The 23,815-nt window shown below is 38.7% G+C and overlaps 1 protein-coding gene and 1 non-coding gene across 6 annotated transcripts in view; both read right to left on the bottom strand.

Moving 5' to 3' along the window:
• OPHN1 (oligophrenin 1) overlaps nt 1–23,815 on the bottom strand; it is a 635,000-nt gene that overhangs the window by 134,078 nt on the left and 477,107 nt on the right. For 4 of the 5 annotated variants that reach the window (XM_061409851.1, XM_061409855.1, XM_061409852.1 and 1 more), the window contains one exon: nt 23,644–23,749. The exons of the other annotated variant lie outside the window; for it this stretch is intronic. In XM_061409851.1, coding sequence (XP_061265835.1) covers nt 23,644–23,749 — 106 coding nt within the window. The remainder of the gene's footprint in view (nt 1–23,643; nt 23,750–23,815) is intronic. 5 annotated transcript variants of the gene reach the window in all.
• TRNAF-GAA (transfer RNA phenylalanine (anticodon GAA)) lies at nt 6,406–6,477 on the bottom strand. Its single transcript has one exon. It is a non-coding gene; the product is annotated as a tRNA-Phe (tRNA).

The raw sequence follows: 23,815 nt of genomic DNA, 5'->3' as shown, positions 1-23,815 counted from the left end.
TTGTAAACAATTCTCCTGGCAATGGAGGAAACTCCGGTTTGATCCCTGAATGAGGAAGATCCCCTGGAGAAAGAAATGGGAACCCACCCCAGTATTTTTGCCTGGAGAATTCCATGGACAGAGAAACCTGGATAGCTATAATCCATGGGTTCACAAAAAAGTCGGACACCACTTAGTGACTCAACAACAAAAGTGGTCCAGTGGAGACAGGAATGGGGCTGGAAGGAATGACATGGCCCAAAGACACTGCAGACTGGCTGGAACCAAGTATGTCCAAGATGGTTGGAAGTCAACCTCCACTAAAACTTGAGCCTTAGTATCATTTCAGTTCAATTCAGTTGCTCAGTCGTGTCAGACTCTTTGTGACCCCATGAATTGCAACATGCCAGGCCTCCCTGTCTATCACCAACTCCCGGAGCTTACCCAAACTCATGAGCTTTAGTATATGCTCATTGTAATACATGTGTGCTCAGTCACTGAGTCATGTCTGACTCTCTGTGAGCCTGTGGACTGTAGTCCACCAGGCTTCTCTGTCCATGGGATTTTTCAGGCAAGAAAACTGATATGGGTTACCATTTCCTCCTCCAGGGATCGAACCTGACCCTGGGATTGAACCCACATCTACTTCATTGGCAGGCATATTTGTTACCACTGAACAACCTGGGAAGGCCCATTGTAATACACTAGCAAGCTAAATGACACACCATAGGCGCCATGACAGTCCTGAGGCTGACCATGAAAGTTCAAAAAATGGGCAGAGCCCAACTCCCAGATATCCCCACCTCTTCCCCAAAATAGCTGGAATAATCCTCCCACTCATTAGCCTATAAATTACCCAGTCCTATAAGAACTGTCAACCCTGTGCTTTCTCTCTCTTGCCTCTTGCCTTCTAAGATGACCCACACTCTGTCTATGGATCTATGGAGTGTGTATCTCCCTGAACAAACTTTCTTTTTCTTTATTATGGCTCGCTCTTGAATTATTTCCTGTGCAATGCCAAGAATCCGCACTTGCTGGCCATCTCAAGGACTTGCCTGAGGCGTGGGACATGACCATCCACTCACAACTCACTCTCTTGAAACACAGCAGTAAAGAATCTGCCAACGCAGAGGACATATGTGCAGGGTTCATTTCTTAGTCCAGGAAGATTTCACATGCTGCACAACTACAGAAATCCATTCACTCTGGAGCTTGTGTTCTGTGATGAGAAGCCACCACAATGAGAAGTTCATGTACTGTGACTAGAGAGAAGCCCCCCATTTGCCGCAACTAGCGAAAGACTGTGTGTAGCAAAAAAGACCCAGCACAGCCAAAAATAAATAAATAATTTCATTCAAAAGAAGGAACTTATAGATTAGGAACATGACACAAAATCATGGAGACTCTATCCTATTAAACCTTGGCCTCTGTGTTCTTTATTAGCCCTCCATGTGATTCTGATGGGTTTCCTTGGTGGCTCAGATGGTAAAGAATCTGGCTGCAGTTCAAGAGACCAGGGTTTAAGCCCTGGCTTGGGAAGATACTCTGGAGAAGGCAACGGCTGGATGGAGAAGGCAATGGCTGGACAGAGAAGCCTGGTAGGCTAGAGTCCATGGGGTTGGAAACAGTCAGACTAAGTGACTAATACACACACAAGTGATTCTGATACACAAAAAAGTGTGAGAACTACTGCTATAGATAAGGAATCACCAAACTGTGGCCCCTCAGCCAAATACAATCTGTTTTTGTAGATAAAGTTTTACTGGAGAATTGTTATGCATATTCATCCACATATTTTAATGGCTGTTTTGTATTACAATGGTAGAACTAAGTAGCTTGGATGAAGTCCATATACCTCACAAAACCTTCAATATGCATTATATAATCCTTTCCAGAAAACATTTTGCTGATTTCTGCTAGAGATTAAGAGAATTAAAAAAATATTAGAAAAGATTTCTATGTGTGGATGCTATTTGGATTCTGATTCAAAGAAAAAACATATGACAAATTTGAGACTACTGGAAAATTGATCACAGAATATTTACTAATATTAAGTAATTGTTAACAATTTATTTTCAGATATGATAAATTATATTGCATTTATAAGTACAAAGAATTTTAATTTTAAATATACATACTGAAATATTTATGGATAAAATAATATAATGTCTTAGACTTCTTCAAAATAAAATAGAGGAGGGGAAAATAAAAAAATAATAGGGATATAAATGAAACAAGATTTGTTACATGTTGATAATTGTTGAATCTGGGTAGTAGGCATATGAGAGAGTTCCTTTTACTATTCCTCCTGTTTCTTATGTTTAAATATTAAATACTCAACAATATCATATCAGTATTAAATATTGCATATACCTGAAGCCTTGAATAATATAGTTTTTAAATGAGTGAGATTGAGTCCGTGTATGTTACTAAGTGAGAAGTCCCTGAAACCAAGCCAGACCCTGTGGGGCTTCCAGACATGGAGGCCTTTTTTGTCACCCATTCAGTTCAGTTCAGTGACCCAGTCATGTCTGACTCTTTGCGACCCCATGAATCGCAGCATGCCAGGCCTCCCTGTCCATCAACAACGCCCAGAGTTCACTCATACTTAACTCACGTTCATCGAGTCAGTGATGCCATCTGGCCATCTCATCCTCTGTCGTCCCCTTCTCCTCCTTCCCCCAACCCCTCCCAGCATCAGAGTCTTTTCCAATGAGTCAACTCTTCTCATGAGGTGGCCAAAGTACTGGAGTTTCAGCGTTAGCATCATTCCTTCCAAAGAAATTCCAGGGCTGATATCCTGGACAATGGACTGGTTGGATCTCCTTGCAGGCCAAGGGACTCTCAAGAGTCTTCTCCAACACCACAGTTCAAAAGCATCAATTCTTCAGCACTCAGCTTTCTTTACAGTCCAACTCTCACATCCATACATGACCACTGGAAAAACCAGAGCCTTGACTAGACAGACCTTTGTTGGCAAAGTAATGTCTCTGCTTTTGAATATGCTATCTAGGCTGGTCATAACTTTTCTTCCAAGGAGTAAGCGTCTTTTAATTTCATGGCTGCAGTCACCATCTGCAGTGATTTTGGAGCTCAGAAAAATAAAGTCTGACACGGTTTCCACTGTTTCCCCATCTACTTCCCATGAAATGATGGGACCAGATGCCACGATCTTCGTTTTCTGAATGTTGAGTTTTAAGCCAAATTTTTCACTCTCCTTTTTCACTTTCATCAAGAGGCTTTTTGTTCCCCTTCATTTTCTGCCATAAGGGTGGTGTCATCTGCATATCTGAGGTTATTGATATTTCTCCCAGCAATCTTGATTCCAGCTTGTGCTTCTTCCAGCCCAGCATTTCTCATGATGTTGTCTGCATATAAGTTTAAGAAGCAGGGTGACAATATACAGGCTTGAAGTACTCCTTTTCCTATTTGGAACCAGTATGTTGTTACATGTCCAGTTCTGTTACTTCCTGACCTCCATACAAATTTCTCAAGAAGCAGGTCAGGTGGTCTGGTATTCCCATCTCTTTCAGAATTTTCCACAGTTTATTGTGATCCACACAGTCAAAGGTTTGGCAAAGTCAATAAAGTAGAAATAGATGTTTTTCTGGAACTCTCTTGCCTTTTCCATGATCCAGTGGATATTGGCAATTTGGTCTCTGGTTCCTCTTCCTTTTCTAAAACCAGCTTGAACAACTGGAATTTCACGGTTCATGTATTGCTGAAGCCTGGCTTGGAGAATTTTGACCATCACTTTACTAGCGTGTGAGATCAGTGCAATTGTGCAGTAGTTTGAGCATTCTTTGGGATTGCCTTTCTCTGGGATTGGAATAAAAACTGACCTTTTCCAGTCCTGTGGCCACTGCTGTGTTTTCCAAATTTGCTGGCATATTGAGTGCACCACTTTCACAGCATCATCTTTCAGGATTTCAAATAGCTCAACTGGAATTCCATCACCTCCACTAGTTTTGTTCGTAGTGATGCTTTCTAAGGCCCACTTGACTTCACATTCCAGGATGTCTGGCTCTAGGTCAGTGAGCACACCATCATGATTATCTTGGTCGTGAAGATCTTTTTTGTACAGTTCTTTTGTGTATTCTTGCCACCTCTTCTTAATATCTTCTGCTTCGGTTAGGTCCATAAAATTTCTGTCCTTTATCGAGCCCATTTTTGCATGAAATGTTCCCTTGGTATTTCTAATTTTCTTGAAGAGATCTCTAGTCTTTCCCAGTCTGTTGTTTTCCTTTATTTCTTTGTATTGATCGCTGAGGAAGGCTTTCTTATCTCTTCTTCCTATTCTTTGGAACTCTGCATTCAGATGGTTATATCTTTCCTTTTCTCCTTTGCTTTTTACTTCTCTTCTTTTCACAGCTATTTGTTAGGCCTCCTCAGACAGCCATTTTGCTTTTTTGCATTTCTTTTCCATGGGAATGGTCTTGATCCCTGTCTCCTGTACAATGTCATGAACCTCAGTCCATAGATCATCAGGGACTCTATCTATCAGATCTAGTCCCTTAAATCTGTTTCTCACTTCCACTGTATAATCATAAGGGATTTGATTTAGGTCATACCTGAATGGTCTAGTCGTTTTCCCGACTTTCTTCAATTTAAGTCTGAATTTGACAATAAGGAGTTCATGATCTGAGCCACAGTCAGCTCCTGGTCTTGTTTTTATTGACTGTATAGAGCTTCTCCATCTTTGGCTGCAAAGAATATAATCAATCTGATTTCGGTGTTGACCATCTGGTGATGTCCATGTGTAGAGTCTTCTCTTGTGTTGTTGGAAGAGGGTGTTTGTTATGACCAGTGCATTTTATTGGCAAAACTCTTTTAGTCTTTACCCTGCTTCATTTCTTATTCCAAGGCCAAATTTGCCTGTTACTCCAGGTGTTTCTTAACTTCCTACTTTTGCATTCCAGTCCCATATAATGAAAAGTACATCTTTTTGGTGTGTTAGTTCTAAAAGGTCTTGTAGGTCTTCATAGAACCGTTCAACTTCAGCTCTTCAGCCTTACTGGTTGGGGCATAGACTTGGATTACTGTGATATTGAATGGTTTGCCTTGGAAACGAACAGAGATCATTCTGTCATTTTTGAGATTGCATCCAAGTACTGCATTTCGGACTCTTTTGTTGACCATGATGGCTACTGCATTTCTTCTGAGGGATTCCTGCCTGCAGTAGTAGATATAATGGTCATCTGAGTTAAATTCACCCTTTCCTGTCCATTTTAGTTCGCTGATTCCTAGAATGTTGACGTTCACTCTTGCCATCTCTTGTTTGACCACTTCCAATTTGCCTTGATTCATGGACCTGACATTCCAGGTTCCTATGCAATATTGCTCTTTACAGCATTGGACCTTGCTTCTATCACCTGTCACTTCCACAGCTGGGTATTCTTTTTGCTTTGGCTCCATCCCTTCATTGTTTCTGGAGTTATTTCTCCACTGATCTCCAGTAGCATGTTGGGCACCTACTGACCTGGGGAGTTCCTCTTTCAGTATCCTATCATTTTGCCTTTTCATACTGTTCATGGGGTTCTCAAGGAAAGAATACTGAAGTGGTTTGCCATTCCCTTCTCCAGTGGACCACAGTCACCCATTACTTATAGACAAACTCCAGCCTTCATGACTTTCCTTGCATCCAAAGGGAAGATTTGAACAATTGCTAATCAAGTGAGGATCAGCCAAGTAACTACCTGAGGCAAGATTAAAGAGACCAGAGAAGCTCATCAAGATTAGGCCTTTATAGTCCTAGTTTATAATCTATGGGAACTTGCTGTTGCTGCTAAGTCGCTTCAGTTGTGTCTGATTCTGTGTAACCCCATATACGGCAGACCACCAGGCTCCACCATCCCTGGGATTCTCCAGGCAAGAACACTGGAGTCAGTTGCCATTTTGGAATAGAATTTTATTCTACCATTGTGTGAAAACTGTATAAATCTTAATTATGTTGAATTGGTTCATGGTGCTTTTCAGGTCTTCTATATCCTTCTACTCCTCTGTATATTTATTCTATTAATGTTAAGAGTTTGATATTGAAACTCCAACTAAAAATCTTAATTTATCTACTGAAAAAATAATTGTAATATATAGTGGAACTATATGTAACTTTGTTCTGTATTTTCTAAGTTTTCTGTAAAGGTGTTATCATAATTTCATAATTCAAAAAAGAAAGAGATAACAAAACAAAAAGATTAGAAGACCAACCACCTGAGATGAGATTAAAGGAGCACAAGCTCTGGTCCCATCCTAATCTTGTCAGAGACCTTATCCTTGAACCATTGTTATAAAGTGAAAGTGAAGTCACTCAGTCACTCAGTCAACTCTTTGCTACCCCATGGACTGTAGCCTACCTGGCTCCTCCCTCCATGGGATTCTCCAGGCAAGAGTACTGGAGTGGGTTGCCATTTCCTTCTCTAGGGGATCTTCCCGACCCAGGGATTGAACCTGGGTCTCCTGCATTTCAGGCAGATGCTTTAACCTCTGAGCCACCAGGGAAGCCCATGTTATAACACCCTTGTTATAAAACCCTTTATCAAATCCTTTGGGGTTGTGACAGGCAGTTTTTTTGAGGCAGGAACCTGCTGTGTCCCCCTTTGCCTGGCAAAATAATAAAGCCATTCTTTTCTACTTCACCCAAAAACTCTGTCTCCAATATTAGATTCAAAACAGTATACAGAGAAGCTGAGCTTTTGCTAACATTACCATTCCTGTGTAGACAGCTTTGGTTTCTCACACTGGTGTTATACTGGTGTTATGTTATCCATAATTTACTTTAAATACTTACACATAGCCAGTGAAATGTCCTGAATTTCACCAATGTCATCAATTGCAATGACATCATTATTGTATTGTGTACTACTAAGAAAGAAAAAAGTTTCATTGTCAACTCATTATGTTTTTGAAGACATTTTAAATAGAAAATAAATTCAACAATGAATACAATTTAACTAAAATGACTACAACATGAGCAGCAATGACCATGTTCATGCATATAGAAGTTATGACAATTACATAAAAATTGCTACCTGACAACAGTGATTTTAAGAAGCCATTGTTTCTAAGAGGCACCCAGAATTCATGTTACAATCTGAAAAAGATAAGGGCTCCTAAGAATGGAAGGAATTTGATATATGTATTTGTTCGTTTTTCTGCACACTCTAGGACAGGTGCATAACAGAAGCAGAAGAGATGAAGAGGTGGCAAACATACACAGAACTATACAAAAAGGTCTTAATGACCCAGATAACCACGACGGTGTGATCGCTCACCTAGAGCCAGACATCCTTGGGTATGAAGTCAAGTGGGCCTTAGGAAGCATTGCTATGAACAAAGCTAGTGGAGGTGATGGAATTCCAGTAGAGCTATTTCAAATCCTAAAAGATGAAGCTGTTGAAGTGCTGCTCTCAATATGCCAGCAAATTTGGAAAACTCAGCAGTAGCCACAGGACTGGAAAAGGTAAGTTTGCATTGCAATCCAAAGAAGGGAAATGCCACAAGATGTTCAAACTACCATACAGTTGTGCTCATTTCACATGCTAGCAAGGTAATTCATTTCAATAGTATGTGAATCGAGAAATTTTAGACATGTGAGCTGGATTTAGAAAAGGCAGAGGAACCAGAGATCATATTGCCAACATCCACTAGATCATAGAAAAAGCAAAAGAATTCCAGAAAAATGTCTACTTCTGCTTCATTGACTATTCTAAATCCTTTGATTGTGTGGATCTCAACAAACTGTGGAAAACTCTTAAAGAGATGGGAATACAAGACTACCTTACCTGCCCCCTGAGAAATCTATATGTGGGTCAAGAAGCAACTGTTAGAACCAGACAGGGAACAAAGGACTGGTTCAAATTTGGGAAAGGAGTATGTCAAGGCTGTATATTGTCACCTTGCTTATTTAACTTCTATGCAGAATACATCATGCAAAATACTGGGCTGGATGAAACACAAGCTGGAATTAAGATTGCCAGGAGAAATATCAACAACGTCAGATATGCAGATGATACCACTCTGTGGCAGAAAATGAAGAGGAACTAAATAGCTTCTTGATTAGGATGAAAGAGGAGACTGAAAAAGCTGGCTTAAAACTCAACATTCAAAAACTAAGATCATGGCATCTGGTCCCATCACTTCATGGCAAATAGAAGGGGAAAAAATGGAAATAGTGACAGACTTTATTGTTGTGGGCTCCAAAATCAACTGTGGATGGTGACTATAGCCAAGAAATTAAAAGACACTTGCTCCTTGTAAGTAAAGCTATGACAAACCTAGATAGCATTTTAAAAAGTAGAGATATCACTTTGCCCACAAAGGTCCATATAGTCAAACTATGGTTTTTCCAGGAGTCATGTATGGAGGTGACAGATGGATCATAAAGAAGGCTGAGTGCTGAAGAACTGATGTTTTCAAACTGTGGTCCTGGAGAGAAGACTCTTGCGAGTCCCTTGGACTGCAAGGTGATCAAACCAGTCAACCGCAAAGGAAATCAACCCTGAATAGTTCATTGGAAGAACTGATGCTGAAGCTAAACATCCACTACTTTGGCCATTTGATGCAAAGAACCAACTCATTTTAAAAGATCCTGATGCTAAGAAAGATTGAGGGCAGGAGGAGAAAGGGGCAACAGAGGATGAGATGATTGAATGGCATCATTGACTCAATGGATACGAGTTTGAGCAAACTCCGGGAGACAGAGGACAGGGAAGCCTGCTGAAGTCCATTGGGTCACAAAGAGTCAAACACAACTTAGCCACTGGACAACTAAGACAAGCAAGTTATGACTGCAGTATTCTAATTTTAAATGCATACTTACGTACTCTAGGACTGAATAATCAGCATTTAAAAGACTCTGATTAGAAGCCAGAGGGGCTGGCTACTATAAGCTTCAGCTAACTTCATCTCCAATCAATACCAGTGGCTTTGTTAATTAGCATGATTGGTGGCAAACTAACCTTTCATTGCTTAGATGTGTCAAGATATATGGATTATTGATTGGCTAGAAGTATTGTATAGACATTCCCAAGCTTGTATTGATAGGTTAGAAGAATAGAGATCAATCTAAACATCAGTAAGGTGGATCAACTAATACGTATCTTCAGATGTGATGCAGCATAAGGTACACAAAAATCACCTATGATGTGTTCTGTCCTCAAATAACTAACTTGAATCTGTCTAGCCTTAAAATACAACCTCTACTTTATGAGAAATAAAGAAAATGGGGGAATAAGCTGAAAAATATAACGAAGAAAGTAAACAAAACTAGTAAGTAAGACTATACTGAACAAATAAGCTTTGGGTCAGCTAAGGAAATGCTAATATGGTCTGGAAAGGTAGAAACTGTTGAACTGAAAAAAGGTGGAATTGCTGAAAAGTTTGGTGCTATTGAACAGCATAAACTCAATTTAGTAAAAAACTCAAATGTATTTCTGTGAAGTGTGTGCATATACATAAACACACACACTCACAGAAAGATCCAGAAGAAAATGCACTAACAGATTAATAATAGTGATTTTTGAATGCTGTTAACAGAAGGTTTTTATTTTTATTGATTTTTTTGTTCTTTATATTTTCTAATCTCTACAATGCAATGGTATTGCTTCAGAAATAACAGAAGTGTTATTACAAAAAATAAGAAGATTTTAATAAGCCTGACAACTCACACCCTTTAGAATGGTAGCCCAAGCCTAGGACTGCAAAGGGGTCTTCCATTTGGGCATTAGATTATGGGATTTAATTGCCTGACCCCAATTGCAGTGCTGTAATATTATCTTATCTGCTTCAAGTTAAAGTTTAATGCATGATGCTGTCACAGTATCTGAAAAGAAAGATAGCTGAGACTTCACTGAGTTTACAGAACAGATTTTATAACTGTTTTGCATTTGCTTCCAGATAAATATCTGCATGAGTGGCAGAATTAGGCCTGAGGCTTGCTTCCATTGTATTATAATATGCCACTGGTAGTGAGATTGTGGGGGAGGTAACCTGTAGAGTTCTACATCTGATTAATGGAAGTGATAGATAACAACCAGAAAGAATGGAATAATTAGAAATCTCAAATTGGTTGAGGTCAGTTTGTGTTTGCCTGTTATTAGCCTGGAAAACAGGACTGCGGTGGGAATAAACAACAAAGGCATGTTATAATTATCATATAGATTATGAAAGCCATGGCAGAATAATACTGTAAATTTTGAAAGCACATGGATTTTCTTCTTCTGTGTAAATGTTGCTGTTGGAACTAAGCCTATTTTTATTTGAATTTTCCCTGTAAATTTTGGTTATAAAGACAAAACCTTGAAAGAATGCTATTATGAACACTCATACTGTCTATACCTAAATTCAGGAATTGATTTTTTTCATACATTTGCATTCTTTGTTCTGTATATTTTTCCCTGAGTCCTTTAAAAGTAAATGGCTTCAGCCTTGACTATCTTACCACTCATCTCCAAATAATAAGCATGTGGTCCTACAAATACCTTTAATATGTTTACATCAAGGAAAATTTATGATAATTTCATATCACCCAATATCTGATACCTATTCAAGTTTTCTCAAATGTCATGAAACAATTATTTTTAGTTGAAAGTTTCAAATCTAGATCAAAAGTTCATATGCTGCATTTGTTTATGCTTCTTTAGCCTCTTAATATAGAACAGTTCTAGGCTCAGTCGCTTAAGTCATTTTCGACTCTTTGCAACCCAATGGACTGCAGCCCACCAGGCTCCTCAGTCCATGGAATTCTCCAGGAAAGAATACTAGAGTGGGTTGTCAATCCCTCCTCCAGGGGATCTTCCTGACCTAAAGATCGAACCCAAGTCTCCCGCACTGGAGGCAGATTCTTTACTGCTGAGCTACCAGGGAAGCCCATATAGAATACTACCACTACCTTTTCCCCTCAGAACATTGACTAAAAAATAAATTCCAAGACAGTTGTCTTAAAGAGTGTCAAACATTCTGCATTTTTCTATACCCTGTATTTCCCGTAGTTTAGAGGCTAAATTTGAGTGGGGTTAAACATTCTTGGCAAAAATATTTGTTTATGTTGTATACTTCTTACCATATCCCATCAGAAGGTCAGTTTGTATTATTATCAGTGATGCTAAATTTGATCAATTAATTAAGGCAGTGTTTACCAGATAACTTCATTGTAAAGATACAGTTTTCCATTTGTAATTAGTAAGTAATCTATGGATAATACTTTGAAACTTTATGCATATATTGTTCCTGAAAAATCTTTTACCTTGATCCATGCCTGAAATAGGGCACTGAGGTTGCAAACTAGTAGTTTTTCTTTTAAAGTGAAGTGAAGTGAAGTCTCTCAGTCGTGTCCAACTCTTTGCGACCCCGTGGACTGTAGCCCACCAGGCTGCTCCGTCCATGGGATTCTCCAGGCAAGAATACTGGAGTGGGTTGCCATTTCCTTCTCCAGGGGATCTTCCCAACCCAAGGATAGAACCCAGGTCTCCCACATTGCAGGCAAATAAAGTATAGTTGATTTACAATATTAGTTTCAGGAGTACAAGACAGTGATTCAATATCTTTATAGATTATACTCCATTCAAAGTTATAAAATATTGGCTATATTTCCTGTGCTATAGAATATATCCTTGTAGCTTATTTATTTTATACACACTACTTTGTATAGCGTTTCCCAGGTGGTGCTACTGGTAAAGAACCTGCCTGCCAATGCAGGAGACATGAGAGGCAGGTTCGATCCCTGGGTCAGGAAGATCCCCTGGAGGAGGGCATGGCAACCCATTCCAGTATTCTTGTCTGGAAAATTCCCATGGACAGAGGACTCTGGGGGACTACAGTCCATAGGGTCACACAGAGTTGCACAGGATTGAAGTGACTTAGCAAGCACACACTTTGTACTTTAGTCCCCTACCACTATCTTACCCTTCCCCCTTTCCATCTACCCACTGGTAACCACTAGTTTGTTTCCTATATCTGTGACTCTGTTGTGGCTTTGTTATGTACATCCATTTAATTTTTTTAGATTCCACATATAAATGATAACAAGCAGTATTTGTCATTCTCTATCTGACTTATTTCACTTAGCATAATACCCTCCAAGTCTATACATGTTGTTGCAGATGACAAAATTTAATTCCTCTTGTGGCTTAGTTGTATTCCATTGTACATATATATACCTTGGCTGCTTTATCAATTCATCTATTGATGGATACTTAGGTTGCTTCCACATCTTGGCATTTGTAATTGACATGGTTATGAACACTGGAGAAGACTTTTAAGAGTTTCTTGGACAGCAAGGTGATCAAAGCAGTGAATCCTAATGAAATCAACCCTGAATATTCATTGGAAGGACTGATGCTGAAGCTGAAGCTCCAATACTTTGGCGACCAGATGGGAAGAGGTGGTGCATTGGAAAAGACCCTATGTTCAGAAAGATCGAGGGCAAGAGGAGAAGGGGGTGACAGAGGATGAGATGGTTGGATGGCAACACTGATTCAATGGACATGAGTTTGAGCAAACTCCAGGAGATGGTGAAGGACAGGGAAGCCTGGCATGCTGCAGTTTATGAGGTCACAAAGACTCAGACATGACTTAGCAACAGAACAACAACAACCCCATGTTCACTGCAGCACTATTTACAATAACTAGGACATGGAAGCAACCTAGATGTTCATCGATTGATGAATGGATAAAGAAGGTGTGGTACATATATACAACGTCATGTTACTCAGCTATAAAAAGGAATGGATGTGAGTCGGTGCTAATGAGGTGGATGAACCTAAAACCTATAATACAGAGTGAAGTAAGTCAGAAAGAGAAAAACAAATATTGTATATTAACACATATATATGGAATATAGAAAGATTGTAATGATGAACCTATTTGCAGCACAGCAATGGAGATGCAGACATAGAGAACAGACTTATGGACACGGTGGGGTGGTAGAAAGGAGAGGGTGGGATGAATGGAGAAAGTACATGGAAACATACACTGCCATATGTAAAAGAGATAGCCACTGGGAATTTGCTGTATGACTCAGGGAACTCAAACCAGGGCTCTGTAACCACATAGAGAGATGGGATGGGGCGGGAGGAAGTCTCAAGAGGGAGGGGACATATGTATACCTATAGTTAATCCATGTTGATGTATGGCAGAAAGCAACACAATATTGTAGTTATCCTTCAATCCAAAAAATAAAGAAAGAAAGAAAAAAAAAGCATCCCTTAGATCCAGGATGTTACCACTTATCCTTATGATACACTGTGGAACTTAGGGGAGAAAGTTACAAATCATGTAGGAACTGGAGCATCCATATGGAATTCCTTTTTATTAATTCTCCTCAAAAATAATTAGTGACATCAAGCAACATTCATATCCAAAGTCTCATTTATTTTTTCAATAAAAGCTGTATTTTTATTTTTAAATTCTGCCAAATGCTACCTTCTCTGTATGAAAAGTGTAGTAGGTTAAAATGTGTCACATTTTACTTATTCAAAACATATTATAAAATTAATACTTTTCTGAGCTATCAATTAAAATTTATTTTCCTCTTACTCACCCTTACACCCTTGCTTTTCCAGTGAGTATCTGTTACTTAAATACTGCATGACACTTTGTGCTTACCTTTCTCAACATAAAAAAAAGTTGCTGTTGCCTATGTTTTTTTCCACCAAACTTTAAACTTTTTGTTTTGTATTGGGTATATTTCCATATAAATTGTGAAATTATTTGTTCTAGTTCTCGGAAAAATACAATTAGTGCTTGATAGGGATTGCATTGAATCTATACATTGCTTAGCGTAGTATACCCATTTTCACTATATTGATTCTTCGAATCCATGAACATGGTATATTTCTCCATCCATTTGTGTCCTCTTTGAATTCTTTCATCAGTGTTTTATAGTTTTCTATATATAGGTATTTTGTTTCTTTAGGTCGATTTATTCCTAAGTATTTTATTCTTTTCGTTGCAATGGTGAATGGAATTGTTTCCTTAATTTCTCTGTTTTCTCATTATTAGTGTATAGGAATACAAGGGATTTCTGTGTGTTAATTTTATATCCTGCAACTTTACTATATTCATTGATTAGCTCTAGTAATTTTCTGGTGGAGTCTTTAGGGTTTTCTATGTAGAGGATTATGTCATCTGCAAATAGTGAGAGTTTTACTTCTTCTTTTCCAATCTGGATTCCTTTTATTTCTTTTTCTGCTCTGATTGCTATGGCCAAAACTTCAAAAACTATGTTGAATTGTAGTGGTGAGAGTGGGCATCCTTGTCTTGTTCCTGACTTTAGGGGAAATGCTTTCAATTTTTCACCATTGAGGATAATGTTTGCTGTGGCTTTATCATATATGGCTTTTATTATGTTGAAGTATGTTCCTTCCATGCTTGCTTTCTGGAGGGTTTTTGTCATTAATGGATGTTGAATTTTATCAAAGGCTTTTTCTGCATCTATTGAGATAATCATATAGTTTTTATCTTTCAATTTGTTAATGTGGTGTATCACATTGATTGATTTGAAGATATTAAAGAATCCTTGCATCCCTGGAATAAAGCTAAGTTGGTCATGATGTATGATCTTTTTCATATGTTGTTGGTTCCTGTTAGCTAGAATTTTGTTAAGGAGTTTTGCATCTATGTTCACCAGTGATATTGGCCTGTAGTTTTCTTTTTTTGTGGCATCTTTGTCTGGTTTTGGTATTAGGGTGATGGTGGCCTCATAGAATGAGTTTGGAAGTTTACCTTCCTCTGCAATTTTCTGGAAGAGTTTGAGTAGGAGAGGTATTAGCTCTTCACTAAGGTTTTGGTAGAATTCAGCTGTGAAGCCATCTGGTCCTGGGCTTTTGTTTGCTGGAAGATTTCTGATTACAGTTTCGATTTCTGTGCTTATGATGGGTCTGTTAAGATCTTCTATTTTCTCCTGGTTCAGTTTTGGAAAATTATACTTTTCTAAGAATTTGTCCATTTCTTCAAAATTGTCCATTTTATTGGCATATGGTTCCTGATAGTAGGCTCTTATGATTTTGTATTTCTGTGTTGTCTGTTGTGATTTCTCCATTTTCATTTCTAATTTTGTTGATTTTATTTTTCTCCCTTTGTTTCTTAATGAGTCTGGCTAATGGTTTATCAATTTTATTTAACTTCTCAAAGAACCAGCTTTTGGCTTTGTTGATTTTTGCTATGGTCTCTTTTTTTCTTTTGCATTTATTTCTGCCCTAATTTTTAATATTTCTTTCCTTCTACTAACCCTTTATAGCTGATTAACAATGTTGTGGCAGTTTCAGGTGAACAGCAAATGGACTCAGCCATACATATACTTGTATTCATTCTCTCCCACACCCCACTCCCCTGCCATCCAGGCTGGCACATAACATTGAGCAGAGTTCCATGTGCTATCAATAGGTCTTTGTTGGTTATCCAGTTTAAATATAGCAATGTGTATATGATGTTCCCAAAGTCCCTAATTCTCCCTTCCCCCCAGGCAACCATAAATTCATTTTCTAAGTCTGTAAGTCTCTTTCTGTTTTGTAAGTTAAGTTCATTTGTATCATTTCTTTTTAGATTCCACATATAATAGATGCCATATGATATTTCTCCTTCTCTGTTTAACTTACTCTGCGTGACACTCTCTAGGTTCATCCATGTTACTGCAAATGGCATTCCTTCATTCTTTTGATGGCTGAGTAATATTCCATTGTATATATGTACCACTTCTTTATCCATTCGTTTGTTGATGGACATTTACCTTGCTTCCATGTCTTGGCTATTGTAAGCAGTGCTAAGATGAACATTGGGTTGAATGTATCCTTTCAGATCATGTTTTATTTTTCCCAGATATATGCCCAGGAGTAGGACTGCAGGGTCATATGATAGCTCTATTTTTTAGTTCTTTAAGGAACCTCCATACTATTCTCCATAGAGACTGTACCAATTTACATTCCTACTAAGAGTGTAGGAGGGTTCCCTTCTCTCAACACTCTCTTCAACATTTGTTTTTTGTGGACTTTTTGATGATAGTTATTTTGATTGCAGTAAGGTGATATCTCTTTATAATATTGATTTGTATTTCTCTGATATTGAATATCTTTTCATATGCCTATTGGTCATCTGTACACCCTCTTTGGAGAAATGTCTATTCAGGTCTTCTGCTCATTTTTTGAGTGGGTTGTTTGTTCTGATGCAATTAAGCCTCATAAGCTGTTTGCAAGTTTTGGAGACTAATTTCTTATTGGTCACATCATTTGCAAGTATTTTCTCCCAATACGTGGGTTGTCTTTTCGTTTTGTTTACTGTTTCCTTTGCTGTGCAAAAGCTTTTGAGTAGGCCTCATATATTTTTGATTTTATTTCCATTATTCTAGGAGAGGGAATAAAAAAGATGTTGCTGTGATTTATGTCAGACAGTGTTCTGCCAATGCTTTCCATTAGGAGTTTTATAGTGTCTAGTCACACATTTAGGTCTTTAAATCCATTTTAAGTTTATTTATGTGTATGAAGTAAAGGAATGATCTAAAATATTCTTTCACACGTGGCTATCCAGTTTTCCGAGCACCACTTGTTGAAAAGCTTCTTTCCAACGTTGGGTAGTCTTGTCTCCTTTGTAACAGATTAATTTACCATCGGTGCATGGGCGAGTCTGTTTTTTTTTTTTTTTAATTAATTTTTCTTGGAGTATAGTTGCTTTACAATGTTGTGTTAGTTTCTGCTATGATGCAAAGTGTACCAGACGTACATATAAATATCTCTACTTTTTTGGAGATATTCTTCACATTTAGATCACCATGGATCATTGGGTAGACTACCCTTTGCAATATAGTAGGTTGCAATATATATATATATATATCAGTCAGTCAATTCAGTTGCTCAGTAGGGTCCGACTCTTTGAGACGCAGAGAGTCTGACTCTTTGAATCGCAGCACGCCAAGCCTCCATGTCCATCATCATCTCCTGGAGTTCACTCAAACTCACATCCATGGAGTCAGTGATGCCATCCAGCCATCTCATCCTCTGTCATCCCCTTTTCCTCCTGCCCTCAAGCCCTCCCAGTATTAGAGTCTTTTCCATTGACTCAAATCTTCGCATTAAGTGGCCAGACTAGTGGAGTTTCAGCTTTAGCACCATTCCTTCCAAAGAATACCCAGGGCTGATCTCCTGCAGAATGGACTGGTTGGATCTCCTTGCAGGCCAAGGGAGTCTTCTCCAACACCACAGTTCAAAAGCATCAATTCTTCAGCACTCAGCTTTCTTCACAGTCCAACTCTCACATCCATACATGACCACTGGAAAAACCAGAGCTTTGACTAGATGGACATTTGTTGGCAAAGTAATGTCTCTGCTTTTGAATATGCTATCTAGGTTGGTCATAACTTTCCTTCCAAGGAGTAAGCGTCTTTTAATTTCAAGGCTGCAGTCACCATCTGCAGTGATTTTGGAGCCCCAAAAATAAAGTCTGACACTGTTTCCACTGTTTCCCCATCTATTTCCCATGAAATGATGGGGCCAGATGCCATGATCTTAGTTTTCTGAATGTTGAGCTTGAACCCAACTTTTTCACTCTCCTCTTTCACTCTCATCAAGAGGCTTTTTAGTTCCTCTTCACTTTCTGCCATAAGGATGGTGTCATCTGCATATCTGATGTTATTGATATTTCTCCCGGCAATCTTGATTCCAGCTTGTGCTTTTTCCAGCCCAGAGTTTCTCATGATGTACTCTGCATATAAGTTAAATAAGCAGGGTGACAATACACAGCCTTGACATACTCCTTTTCTTATTTGGAACCAGTCTGTTGTTCCATGTCCAGTTCTAACTGTTGCTTCCTGACCTGCATACAGATTTCTCAAGAGGCAGGTCAGCTGGTCTGGTATTCCCATCTCTTTCAGAATTTTCCATGGTTTATTGTGATCCACAAAATCAAACGCTTTGGCATAGACAATAAAGCAGAAATAGATGTTTTTCTGGAACTCTCTTGCTCTTTCGATGATCCAGCAGATGTTGGCAATTTGATCTCTGGTTCCTCTGCCTTTTCTAAAACCAGCTTGAACATCTGGAAGTTCATGGTTCACATATTGCTGAAGCCTGGCTTGGAGAATTTTGAGCATTACTAGTGTGTGAGATGAGTGCAATTGTGTGGTAGTTTGAGCATTTTTTGGCAATGCCTTTCTTTGGGATTGGAATGAAGACTGACCTTTTTCAGTCCTGTGGCCACTGCTGAGTTTTCCAAATTTGCTGGCATATTGAGTGCAGCACTTTCACAGCATCATCTTTCAGGATTTGAAATAGCTCAACTGGAATTCCATCACCTCCACTAGCTTTGTTCGTAGTGATACTTCCTAAGGCCCACTTGACTTCACATTCCAGGATGTCTGGCTCTAGGTCAGTGATCACACAATCGTGGCTATCTGGGTTGTAAAGATCTTTTTTGTACAGTTCTTCTGTGTATTCTTGCCACCTCTTCTTAATATCTTCTGCTTCTGTTAGGTCCATACCATTTCCGTCGTTTATCGAGCCCATCTTTGCATGAAATGTTCCCTTGGTATCTCTAATTTTCTTGAAGAGATCTCTAGTCTTTCTGTTGTTTTCCTCTATTTCTTTGTATTGATTGCTGAGGAAGGCTTTCTTATCTCTTCTTCCTATTCTTTGGAACTCTGCATTCAGATGGTGATAGCTTTTCTTTTTGCCTTTGCTTTTCTCTTCTCTTCTTTTTACAGCTATTTGTAAGGCCTCCCCAGACAGCCATTTTGCTTTTTTGCATTTCTTTTCCATGGGGATAGTCTTGATCCCTGTTTCCTGTATAATGTCACAAACCACCATCCACAGTTCATCAGGCACTCTGTCTATCAGATCTAGGCCCTTAAATCTATTTCTCACTTCCACTGTATAATCATAAGGGATTTGATTTAGGTCATACCTGAATGGTCTAGTGGTTTTCCCTACTGTCTTCAATTTAAGTCTGAATTTGACAATAAGGAGCTCATGATCTGAGCCATAGTCAGCTCCTGGTCTTGTTTTTGTTGACTGTATAGAGCTTCTCCATCTTTGGCTGCAAAGAATATAATCAATCTGATTTCGGTGTTGACCATCTGGTGATGTCCATGTATAGAATCTTCTCTTGTGTTGTTGGAAGATGGTGTTTGCTATGACCAGTGCGTTTCTTGGCAAAATTCTATTAGCCTTTGCCCTGTTGCATTCCGTATTCCAAGGCCAAATTTGCCTGTTACTCCAGGTGTTTCTTGACTTCCTACTTTTGCATTCCAGTCCTCTATAATGAAAAGGACATCTTTTTTCACATTAGTTCTGGACTCTTGTAGGTCTTCATATAAATCCCAACCTCCCAATCCCCACTAATGATAGTCATTCTGACATGTTTATGAGGTGATATCTGAATGCGATTTTATTTGTTTTCTTTGATTATTATTAGTGTTGAGCATCTTTTCATGAGCCTGGTGATCATCGTATATCATCTTTTGAAAAATGTTATTCCTTTTTCTGTTTTTTAATCAGGTTGTTCACTTTTTTGATATTTAGTTGCATGAGTTGATTATATATTTTAGATATTAACCTCTTATTAGTCTTATCATTTACTAATATTTTCTACAATTCAATAGAATTTCTTTTCATTTCATTGATGGTTTCCTTTGCTGTTCGAAAGCTTTTACATTTATTTAGGTCCCAGTTTTCTTTTGCTTTTGTTTACTTTGCCTTAGGAAACAGATCTAAAAAAAATTGCTAAAATTTATGTCAAAGAATGGCTTATCTATGTTTCCCTCTAAGACTTATGGTATCGGGCCTTATATTTAGATCTTTAATCCATTTTGAGCTTATTTTTGTGTAGAGTGTTGTTGCTGCTCAGTCCCTCAGTCATGACCAACTTTGTGTGAACTCCTGGACTGTAGCATGCCAGGCCTCCTTGTCCATCATCAACTCCCAGAGTTTGTTCAAACTCATGTCCATTGAGTTGGTGATGCCATCCAACCATCTCATCCTCTGTCACCCCCTTCTCTTCCTGCTTTCAACCTTTCCCAGCATCAGTGCATTTTCCAATGAGTCAGCTCTTCCCATCAGGTAGTCAAACTTTTGGAGCTTCAGTTTCAGCATCAGTCCTTCCAATGAATATTCAGGGTTGATTTCTTTAGGATTGACTGCTTTGATCACCTTGCAGTCCAAGGGACTCTCAAGAGTCTTCTCCAACACAGTACAAAAGCTTCACAGTACAAAAGCATCAATTATTTGGTGTTTGGCCGTCTTTGTGGTCCAATTCACACATCTGTACATGGCTACTGGAAAAACCATAGCTTTGACTAGATGGACCTTTGTCGGCAAAGTAATGTCTCTGCTTTTCAATATACTCTCTAGGTTTGTCATAGCTTTTCTTCCAAGGAGAAAGTGTCTTTTCATTTCCTGGCTGCAATCACCATCTGCAGTGACTTTGGAGCCCAAGAAAATGAAGTCTGTCACTGTTTCCATTTTTTCCCCATTTGTTTGTCTTGAAGTGATGGGACTGGATGCCATGATCTTGGTTTTTTGAGTGTTGAGTTTTAAGCCAGCTTTTCACTCTCCTCTTTCACCTTCATCCAGATGCTCTTTAGTTCCTCTTCACTTTCTGCAATTAAAGTGGTATCATCTGCATATCTGAGGTTATTGATATTTCTCCTGGCAATCTTGATTCCAGCTTGTGATTCATCCAGCCCTGCATTTCACATGATGCAATTTGGAAAATGAAGGAGACCCAGGTTTGATGCCTGGGTGGGGAAGATCCCCTGGATGAGGGCCCAACAACTTACTCCAGTATTCTTGCCTAGAGAATCTCATGGAGAGAGGAGCCTGACAGGCAATAGTCCATAGGGTCACAAAGATTTGGACAAGACTAAAGCTACTGACCACACACTCACGCACTCTGCGTATAAGTTGAAATAAGCAGGGTGACAATATACAGCATTGTCATTCTCTTTTCCCAATTTCGAACCAGTTCATTGTTCCATGTCTGGTTCTAACAGTTGCTTCTTGATAAAATACAAGTTTATCAAGAGGCAGGTAAGGTGGTATAGTATTCCCAACTCTTTAAGAATTTTCCACAGTTTGTTGTGATCCACACAGTCAAATGCTTTCATGTAATCAATGAAGCAGAAGTAGATGTTTTTCTGGAATTCCCTTGCTTTCTTTATGATCTGACAGATGTTGGCAATTTGATCTCTGGTTCTTCTGCCTTTTCTAAATCCAGCATGTACACAGGGAAGTTCTTGGTTCGTGTACTGTTGAGGCCTAGCTTGAAGGATTTTGAGCATTACCTTCCTAGCATGTGAAATTAGTACAACTGTGCAGTAGCTTGAACATTCTTTGGGATTGCCCTTCTTTGGGATTGGAATGAAAACTTACCTTTTCCAGTCTTTTGGCCACTGCTAAGTATTCCAAATTTGCTGGCATATTGAGAACTGCACTTTAACAGCATCAACTTTTAGGACTTGAAGTAGCTCAGATTGAATTTCATCACCTCCACTAGCTTTGCTTGTAGTAATGCTTCCTAAGGCCCACTTGAATGTACACTCCAGGACATCTCGCTCTAGGTGAGTGATCACACCCATCATGATTATCTGGGTCATTAAGGCCTCTTTTGTATAGTTCTGTGTATTCTTGCCACCTCTTCTTAATGCCTTCTGCTTCTGTTAAGTCCATAATGCTTCTGTCGTTTACTGTGCCCATCTCTGCATGAAATGTTCCCTTGGCATCTAATTTTCTTGAAGAGATCTCTAGTCATTCCCATTCTACTGATTTCCTCCATTTCTTTGCATTTTTCACTTAAGGCTTTCTTATCTTTCCTTGCTGTTTTTTGGAACTCTGCATTCAGATAGGTATATCTTTTCTTTTCTCCTTTGCCTTTAGTTTCTCTTCTTTTCTCAGCTATTTGTGAGGCCTCCTCAGACAACCGTTTTGCTTTGTTGCATTTCTTTTTCTTGGGGATCATTTTCGTCACCATCTCCTGTACAATGTTACAAACCAGCATCCATAGTTCTTCAGGCACTCTATCAGATCTAATCCCTTGAGTCTATTTTTCACTTCCACTGTATAATCATAAGGGACTTTATTTAGCTCATACCTGAATGGCTTAGTGGTTTTCCCTACTTTCTTCAATATTAGTCTGAATTTTTCAATAAGGAGTTAATGATGTGAGCCACAGTTAGCTCCAGGTCTTGTTTTTGCTGACTGTATAGAGCTTCTCCATTTTCAGCTGCAAAGATTATAATCAATCTGATTTCAGTAATGACCATCTGATGATGTCCATGTGTAGTTGTCTCTTATGTTGTTGGAAGAGAGTATTTGCTATAACCAGTGCATTCTCTTGGCAAAACTTGTACTAATAATAGTACTAATAATCCTACTGGGTGATGCTTATAACTTTTTCACAACTTTTCTTGTTTTCAGAATATATTTTATTAGCATGAATTAGCAGCTGTGTTGACAAGTTTGATGAAATAACTGTTTTCTCTGTACTAGTATGCTATGAATTTGATATTTAGAATCATTTTCTTTTTTCATTTCATTTTAGAGTTTGTGTTATTTTCCTTTTGATTTAACTTTACTATTTGGATACATAAAATATTAATATGGCACAAAAGTCAAAAGGAGGCAGACTCAGAGGAGTCTAGCATCCATGCCTATCCCTCCCACCCTATTCACCACCTATCCCCTAGGTGTTTGAGATATTCTCCAACAATAAGTGACTACTTGTGTAAATAATGGTGTATTCAAACAATATAGCATTATACAGGAATGAAAAAGAATGAGGAAATATGAATGTTGTTTTTGAAGTGATTTCCAGATGCATTTTTATCAGTGTACTGATAGCTTAATTTTGTTGCATAGACTTAGAATACATCACATTTTTTCTAAGCTTGTTGTCTCATTTATTTACTTTTTAACACAGTAGGAGTGGCCTTAAGAGTGACCTGTCAATGGTCATCAAGAAAGCAAGTAGCAGAACTGATGCTGGAACCCAGGTTTGCTCACTCCTGGCTATAGTACTTTTTTCTGTTCCACATTGTTTCCTTAGAGCAGCCTTTTATGAGTCAAGTAAATTTATCTGTATTCACAACACTGAACCCTCTGGTCAGAAAGCACCACAGTGGGGCACACATGCCCCTTATACCCACCCATCTTAGAGCCTATCACCAGATCTATTCTGAAATGCTGCTATCTCTTCCTACCTGCCATACGCAAGCAAAGAAGGCGACTATAATCATGACTCCCATGTCTTGAGAACTTCCTATGTCCCAGGCACTTTACCTGTATTCATTCAAATCCACATAACAGTCTTAAGGGGCAGGCAATACTACTCTTATTTTAAAGATGACCAAACAGAGGTTAAGAGAGCTTTTCCTAAGATTATAAAGCTAAAGGGTAGAGCTGGTATTTGAAACCAGATTTATCTGACAGCAAAGCTTGTGTTTAATCCATTCTATCTGGTATTAATCCCTAAACTGAGAAAACCCCTTAGATAAGATGCACAATGAGCTGGATAAGATACATACAAGGATAAAGGCAAAATCATGTTTCTCACCGAGCACTCAGATCGCCTAGGATGAAGCAATTGGGGGTTGGGACTTAATGAGCTTAAAGAAAGTTTATCTGTAGCGCTATCATGTGTGTCATTCTTCTAACAGGAACTCTTCCTGAAAACCTAGAAGTTACTTACTTGACCAAGTGTCTTATAAGAAGTTCCAACATCTCTCGGTTCTTTTCTGGTAGCTTATATACCAGGGAGTGAATAGCTCCCAATCGATAATCCAGGTTGTCAGACTCTGAGAGAGAACAGAGAGATAGTTTTGCCTTCTGGGCAATTGGATTAAGCAAATTTTCATGCACAG

This window comes from Bos javanicus, chromosome X (assembly GCF_032452875.1).
Source record: "Bos javanicus breed banteng chromosome X, ARS-OSU_banteng_1.0, whole genome shotgun sequence".
Classification (NCBI taxonomy): domain Eukaryota; kingdom Metazoa; phylum Chordata; class Mammalia; order Artiodactyla; family Bovidae; genus Bos; species Bos javanicus.
The sequence above is the reverse complement of the archived record's forward strand: the minus strand, read 5'-3'. Positions and strand labels throughout refer to the sequence as shown.